Consider the following 8,572-nt stretch of genomic DNA (forward strand, 5'->3'; position numbering starts at 1 on the left):
ACAGGGTTCGATTCCCCCCATGGGTTCAATGCGTGAAATCCATTTCTGGTGTCCCCCGCCGTGATATTGCTAGAATATTACTAAAAGCGGCGTAAAAACATACTCATTCTCACTCATAGACACATGATTATGATATAACCGGAATCGTACAATAGGTTCAGAAGCAATCAATTCCCATGTCGTATTGGCCAATACTTGTGTTGGTCTTATATTTTTTACAATTGTGAGTTAAATGTATGTGTTTTTCTATGCCAGATTACAAGACTCATGTATGTATTTATGTCTGACAGGATTCGCAAGCATTGTAAAACCAGTCCTCATCATAGTACACTCTGGAAGAATGTGGTCGGGCTTTACGATCAGCGCCTGTTACGGCACTCAGGTCATTGTGCTGATTGTTCTGTTGGTCATCCGAAACTTCCTGACACAGTGTCTCAAAAGGTCAGCTCTCTTATCCATGGGGCTATCGGCCGTAGGTGTTGGCGTCGTTACCACTGCCCACAAGGTGACTCATCCTGGTTTTTGGGGTGTCGGGATTGGATTTGCCTTTGGTGAGTAAACTAATGAATCTACTCTACGCACTCCGCAGTACTCCATAGTTCTGGAGACTGACTATTTAATCATCTTAGAGAGGGAGGGTGCTTGCAATATATATTATGCCTCAGACTTTTGAAAATCAATTAAATTCTCTGGCACATTTACGGTCAATCCTTTAAATAAAACATGAAAAATAATAATATTACACTAAAATGTGGTGTACGTCGCCGTAATTCGTTTTGAGAAGTTGCGAAAAGGCTGGATGCGTCAACTCACTACCCTCGGGGGAAGAATTCACCGGGATGATAAACTTCGAAGACCTGCATCACTTCTTCCTTTCCTTCCACAATGAGCAGATGATCATGATGTTAATCACCGGATTGTCTGGTCCCGACTCTATTATTTTCAGACCGCCGCCATACAGCTGGAAAATTGCTGAGTGCGGCGTTAGACAACACACAGACGCAGGCACCCCCACCCACCCACCCACGCATCCACCCACCCACACATCCATCCAACCACCCACCCACCCACCCACCCACGCATCCACCCGCACATATTCACACACTCACACTGAAGTTCCAGATCTGTGCTGGCAATGTTATGCAGTTATCTGTTTTGTCCGAAAGAGACAACTGAATGCTTAAAGACTTGAATTCTTGTTCCAGTGCTCTCCCAAGTAATGTTGCCAACAGCGTTGATCAGCACTACTGAAAGAAACAGCCTGAAACTGGCCCTCCCACTCTTGAGCTTCTTTCAGTTGACGGGATTAGTTGGCGGTGTCATTATTGGTGGGTAGCGTCCTGTGTTTCTATAGTTTGATGGAAGCTTTGTTTGTGTTTTTATTTAACGCCGCACTCAGCAATATTCCAGCTATATGGCGTTTGTCTGTGAATATTTGAGTCTGGACCAGACAATCCAGGGATCAACAGCATGAACATCGATCTACGCAATTAGGATATGATGACAGACAGATGACCACCCAATCCCGTTAGTCGCCTCTTGCGACGAGCATGAGTCACTGAAGACCAATTCTAACACGAATCTTCACGGGTCTCCAGCCATATGATGTCGGTCTGTAAAAAATCGAGGCTAGACCCGACCATCCTGTCACTGACATCATGAGCATCAATCCAAGCATCAACCACATCTTAGTCGCCTCTTAGGATACTCATAGGTTTCTGAATGTCAATTCTATCCCGGTCTTCGGGGTCAGTAGACCTGTAAAGCAGGGATCCTTGTCAAACTGACAAGATGAACATGAATGCATGTTGTTCACTGGTCCCTCGGGACCTTGGGCTGATGTACCCTCGATGTTTGTAAACTTATGTTCCCTGAGCCCTGATGTACCCTTGATGTTTGGTTATGTTCCCTGAGCCCGAAGGACGAGGGGGACATAAAGAAACATAGAGGGTTTATCAACTCATGGGACCAGTGAACAACGTATTTATCTTACAAGGCCGGGTGGGACAACTTAGGAATGGCCAGCGAGTCCTAACTTGACACACAGAAGGAAGCGAGCTACAAAGACATAATTTATATCATTGGAAAGATCTCGAGGAGATGAACCCAAAAAGTTCATGTGCCAGTGCGCTTACGTGTTCATAAGCTCACAAATGGGCTCTGAAAATGCATTTCTGCAAAAATTACTGGCAGAATTATTTTTTTCCGAAGAAATTTCTGGCAGATTTTTTTTTTACCGCAGAAATTTCTGGCAGAATTTTTTCCCGCAGAAATTTTCATTTCACTACCAGAATTGTCTTAATTGAAAATGATTAGACACCATCTTTGGATAATTCAATATGGACTTTCTTCAAATGATGTTTTCTCCTGTAAACAACTTCAAGTGGGAGGGGATAATGGTTCCCAGAAGTAGATCGCCGCACAAATCTTACAAGGCATATTTTAACATCTTATCAAGACGAAATAAAAATAAAAATAATTTGATGATCTCTTTATACATCGTTTATTCACACTCTGTATTACATGAGTTTCATTGCGCTAAGTTGCAGTCATTTCATCTCTGACATGAGTCCCGTTGTCTGGTTTATGTTTATCTATTGTTTGTATAGTCACTCGAACTGTAAAATGGAACACTGAATTGTATATGGCAGATGTGTAGTCTTGAAACCACAATGAAGCTGTTTTTCAAACAGTCTTGCAATAATCGAATCAGGATTAGGTGTCTTCTCCTTAAGACGACATTTGGTATTACAGTGAAAATCCTTTGATGTTTCGCCGAGGTAGACTCATGTTGTTTTAATGGATTAGTGAGGTGGGTTATACTATAAACTGAACTGCATAACGAAATCGGTGTTCATTTTCATGATATCAACTCACATTGTAATATGAACATGATATCAACTCACTGGTTGTTGATTTCCATTGGTATCAACTCACTGCTTATTGACTGACATTGATTGATTTCAGCTCACTGCTTATTGACTGACATTGATTGATTTCAACTCACGACTAACTGATTGCCTTTGACACTGATTTTAAATCACTAATTATTTGTTTGCTTATTGATTGACATTGATTTATTTCAACTCACTACTACTGATTGCCTTTGACACTGATTTTAATTCACTATATTATTTGTTGATATTTACTCACTAGTTATTATGGGTATATATCCTGCTTATCCGCAATCCAATGCATCACTTTCGAAATGGCACATCAGCAGTTAGAGTGCAAGTTCATTCCAACTTCACGTGGAGGAAGGTGTCTCTGTATAGATAGGATACATGTTTAGAGTGAGCCGCAAACACAATGCTGCATCGCGGATATCATGGATGTGCCTAGATAAGAACTGCACTTAAACTATTTCTACAGTTGAATGATGACATTCAAATGTATATAAATTATTTGTTATCGATAAACTTGTCACGGATAAAAATGTCATATGTATTTTAAGGGGTGTAAATAATGGTTCGTGGGAGTATTTCATTTATTTACCGGTTAACAATTTAGTATCATCCATCTGCTTAAAATCACACAGAACCTCCGTTGTTCTCCAGAGGCAGTCGACTTGAAAATCCTTGCATGCTCCACTGATTTGTTGTTTTAAACATCACAGTTGTCGACTTCCCGGGAATGAACTAACAGAACGAATCTTCCATAGGTAGTAGGCAAGTGGTGAGTGTTTAGGTCAAGGGTTCTGATTACAATATTATAATGTTGTGAACTGATACAGGGATGCATGTAAATACATATTGTATAAAACTTGAAATGTTTCCTTTCTTCAAATCCTGCATTATGTTGTGTAATAACGTAATGCGGGTAGAAAACATGTGTTCTAGACAGCAGTAATAAACGATCCCGACAAATACCATCCTGTGTAAATACTGGTAATGGCTAATTATTTGGGAGAGTGTGTATTTGACCGTCCTTTCACCTGTATCAGATGATTTATGAGACACCTGCGTGTGGGCCACTTCTTGTTTATTCTAGGTAATTAGCAATCAGTGTGATCAACTGATCTGGATCTAATCTTGTTGGGTTTGGGGTATTTGCATCAGAATGACAATAACTGATTCATGATCAGGAAACTAAAACTATATACACTTCTGTTATTACCTCAAAGACCGGTTTGAGGAATTTAAGCAATTCATATCATCATGACATTAGATGTTTTGGTTCAGTTCTGTGTTGGACCTATTCGATACATTATGTTTCAGGTGTACGAGGTCAGATAAAGTAGGTTGTATATATATATACAAATTATACAACAACATCATGAACAGCAATTATGATTGTATGTTTCATTGGCATTCTAGCATGCGGCTTCTTAATAGCAACTTCTTGTTCTTTGCATAAAGCAACGTGTGACGAGCGCTGTGAATGTAGTGACTGACGAAGGGTACTACATACCATAGCCTACGAAGAGCTGACCAAGCTATAGACTTCAATCAGCACCCGGTTTTTATGATTGTTTTTACAACTTAATCCGTCCTGCTTATCGGCTTCATGGCTGTGCTATTTATTGTTCTTACTTCCCACTTGGCCTCGTCCAATTATCTACCCCTTGTTATTCAAGTACACGATGTTTGCCACAGCATTCGATCATTCTAATCACTTGGTTTTTGTCACCGTTAGCTTGAACATGGTGTGAGAACCTACACAGAAACGTTGCTCTTTGCAATTAACAAGAAGTTGCTATCAAAAAGACCGTATGCTTTTATTAGCAATTTTGCTGTCGCATTCCTGGGAAATTAGAGACAATTGTGAATGTCGAGTCACCACTGATTTTTTGAAATGATGTTAGTCACCCAGGGGATTCCTACAAAATATCGTGTTAAATTGTTTGAAAATATACCAGTCCTGATAATTCATTCATCCACATCTCTTGTTTACCTAACACTGCCGTTGCAATAAACAACCTATACATTGGATCAGTAAAAGAGCAAAACTTGCTTATGAAAATATCTCTTCAGGTAATGTGTTGAAACGGCTGGTTTGTGCACATAGATAGTGCTAAACATAATGTACCATTGCACAAATGAAATGCATAAAGTCAGTATTTTGAAGTCAGTGGTCCAACAAACTATAATGTCTACGTTCTATCGAAAAGGTATCAAAATTTTCTTAGATAAAATGGTGAATGAAACTTGATGAATACGTTTGGAAAGAGCTACGATATATACCTGCAAAACGCAGAGGTTGTTCGAGATTTATACAGTATTGTGATTTAAACAGTATTTTAAAAAATTTCCATTAATGTTTACATTTTTCATAATACACGACATAACAAAATGGAAATAGGATTAGCAAACAGGCCATATGGCCTATGTCAATGCTTCTCCGCATATAGTGCGTTATTATTTTGACTTAATTCTATGGAGCAGACATTAGGACATTAATGAATGAATCAAAACAAAAGAAAATAAAGAAAATAAAATAAAGAATAAGACACCAAGTGCATTTAATGTTTACAGGTTGTTACTTGAATTCCGTAAAGCGGTTAGTTTCAGTTATATAATTCTGAACGGATTTCCTGTCTAAAGGAGATAAATCGCCATTTTCACATTTTCGCTTCATGGCTGACAACGTCTATATTATATAGGATGCGGCGTTTCAGTATAGATTATTATACCGTTGTCAAGCGAGACTGAGGTGCTGTAGCAGACTTATATATACATCAACATGGATTAAGCAGTTCAAATCCGCGGACACAAGCCCTCCATCAACAGAGATGAAGGATATCTCATCCCATCTGCATACAATGAACTGATAGCAACAACTTAGCAGAGCATTCCAGCCATGTATATTTTCTACCTCTTGGACATTTGACTTCCCCCTGTTGTCACTGCTTTATTACCCTATCCTATAGTTGTTGCTGTTAATCCCTTTGATGCACGCCTACATGTTGTTTTACTTATTCCCTGTAAAGTCTGATCTGTGCAAAGAGTGGGCACCTGCTCCTTTTGATAATTATGATCACCCCCTCTCTAATAGAGTTTTGTCATTTGCAATGAATTATAGTAACCCTTATCGTAGATTACGCAGCAACATATGTTTGCTTGGACACTGAGCCGTTGCCTACCTTTTCCTGTACCACATAAAACCTGCATGGTATGCCGGTTGATATTGTTATTTGAAATCGGCAGACAATGCACACCTGTTGTTGCTGCAGGACAATGAATATTTCCGATACGACATTGTAAGTACTTGGGGGTGCAGACATATGACTTAAATATGTTTGCGCATGCTGCTTAATATCATATTTGTGTAATACCACAATATACATGGATAAACTATCAAACTATGCATCGTTTAGAAAAAAAGTATTTTGAATACATGAAAGAGAATATTTATAAAGTTATAACTTGTGAAATTTAATTGTGCGGACCCAATGTATGTTTCATTACAAAGTTCTCTGTTAATGTCTTCCTACAATCAACAAAATATCATCATCTGGTGTTTAACTGAACCGATAAAACCTACTGGATAGAACCAAAAAAGACGTGTATTGGCCATGCGGCACCACCCGACATTGTTTTGGTGTTTCCCCCCCTGAGTGACCGCTCTCTGGATTACGCAATTGTTAATTGTTGTGGCCACCAGGGACAACCGAACCGGGACGGTGGCCGCTTGTAGGGACAGCCCCATAAACAACAAATTATCAGGTGTGAAAACAATTAGATTTTCTCGGGTATTGTCACTTTGAACAGTGATACATTGTCGCTTAGGTATTGTTTATCATCTCAGTTCGGTACGCTGGTCATGTTGAGCGTGCTGATGGAGGCATTTCTAGGAATATGTAAATGATCAAATATTGTTATTATGTATCTAGTATGTGTCCAAACATATTGAATACATTTATATTAATAGGAAAAGACTGAGGCTTTTTCATGTTGTTCAGAATATATGCTAATAATAAGCGTTCAATGATTTGAATACATGAATTCATTCACCTAAACTATATACAATGTATATATAGAGAGATGATATATATGCCAGGGTAGAGATTGCAAGCGGAGTCTGTACTGGTAGAAACTTATTATATAGAATAACCTATGCAATTGCAATCTCTACCAGTGGAAGCTCCATTCTGATCCTACATATGATTTTTTCATATGTGAAACCATAGTTTGTATCAACAAAATGGTCATGATTAGGACATTATCAATTAATGCAATTTGTATTAAAGTGAGATACATCGATATGGAATTATTTGAATTTCTTTACATTTTTCACATATTAAAATAACATGCATAACAAATGAATATTATTGTTCAGCAAATAAAGTGTTGTTTGCCTACAGAACAATCAGGGTTTCTACCAGTTGAATTGGAAATTGTACTGGTAGAGTCGGATCTGACAGGTAGGATCCGATTTCAATCTCTACTAGTAGGATACTGGTAAAGACTGCGAAGTCTCTACTGGTAGGATCTCCGATCAGATCGCAATCTCAACACCTGACAAATATTTATATATATATATATAGGACACATATTTCTCCGAGAGGATCTATCTCTGAAACATTTGGCAACAGGGCTCATGTCTAACATGAAATGACTGTAACTTCGTCCAGTGAAACTCATGTTATACAGAACGTGAATAAAAGATGTATAAAAAAATCACCATATTATTTTTATTTTCATTTCGTCTTGATAAGATGTTAAAATATGCCTTGTAAGATTTGTGCGGCGATCTACTTCTGGGAACCATTATCCCCTCCAACTTGAAGTTGTTTACAGGAGAAAGTAACATCATTTAAATAAAGTCCATATTGAATTATCCTCAAATGGTGTCTAATATTTTCAATTAAGATAATTCTGGTAGTGAAATAAAAAATTCTGCCAGAAATTTCTGCGGTAAAAAAAAAATCTGCCAGAAATTTCTGCGGAAAAAATTAATTCTGCAAGTAATTTCTGCAGAAATGCATTTTCAGAGCCCATTTGTGAGCTTATGAACACGTGAGCGCACTGGCACATGAACTTTTTGAGTTCATCTCCTCGAGATCTTTCCAATGATATAAAATATGTCTTTGTAGCTCGCTTCCTTCTGTGTGTCAAGTTAGGACTCGCTGGCCATTCCCAAGTTGTCCCACTCGGCCTTCTTAAAAAAAACCATAACAAAATGCACGTTTCAATGCGCCAAATTCATCCCGTTAAGCATCCTCAAAGCGCTTCATTATGAAATGTCTCGCTTGCATCTCAAGTACACTGTCGTCAGGTTGCCCATTGTTCTCGGTGCCCTTGGTTTGGTACCTCCTGATCTCTTGGCGCAGGTCGTTGTCCTGCTGGAAAATCCAAACATTTCCATAGAACACGTGAGCAGATGGAAGTAAATGTCCCTCGAAAATATCTGTGTACCGCTCACTGTTCATATTCCCTTCAAATACACAGAGGGGCGTTGCCCCTAACACAGATATGCCACCCCTCACGTTAAATTTCGGACTGTACTGTGGGCGCTGATACAAAGGTTTTTCAGTTTGTTTGGTCCAGAATAACAGTTTTATTAGGAAACAGCCACACAGAACTTTCATCTGAGAAAATCACATTGTCCCAGTTACATTTCTATGCTGTAA

General features: G+C 38.7%; 1 protein-coding gene across 1 annotated transcript; it reads left to right on the top strand.

Moving 5' to 3' along the window:
• The first annotated feature begins 330 nt into the window (after nucleotides 1-330).
• LOC124278403 lies at nucleotides 331-1,383 on the top strand. Its single transcript, XM_046714116.1, has 2 exons — nucleotides 331-551; nucleotides 1,206-1,383. Exons 1-2 carry the CDS (start codon nucleotides 341-343, stop codon nucleotides 1,334-1,336), a joined length of 342 nt encoding a protein of 113 aa, XP_046570072.1. The 5' UTR covers nucleotides 331-340; the 3' UTR covers nucleotides 1,337-1,383.
• Nucleotides 1,384-8,572: the final 7,189 nt, after the last annotated feature.

Source organism: Haliotis rubra, unplaced genomic scaffold (genome assembly GCF_003918875.1).
Source record: "Haliotis rubra isolate DU_JTF1 unplaced genomic scaffold, ASM391887v1 Scf236, whole genome shotgun sequence".
NCBI lineage: Eukaryota > Metazoa > Mollusca > Gastropoda > Lepetellida > Haliotidae > Haliotis > Haliotis rubra.

Excerpts from the sequence above, each read along its gene's own strand:
- LOC124278403 (XM_046714116.1), top strand. The coding sequence starts at position 341 with ATGTGGTCGGGCTTTACGATCAGCGCCTGTTACGGCACTCAGGTCATT. Across the intron at positions 552-1,205 it reads CGGGATTGGATTTGCCTTTG|TGCTCTCCCAAGTAATGTTG; the intron begins GTGAGTAAACTA and ends TTCTTGTTCCAG.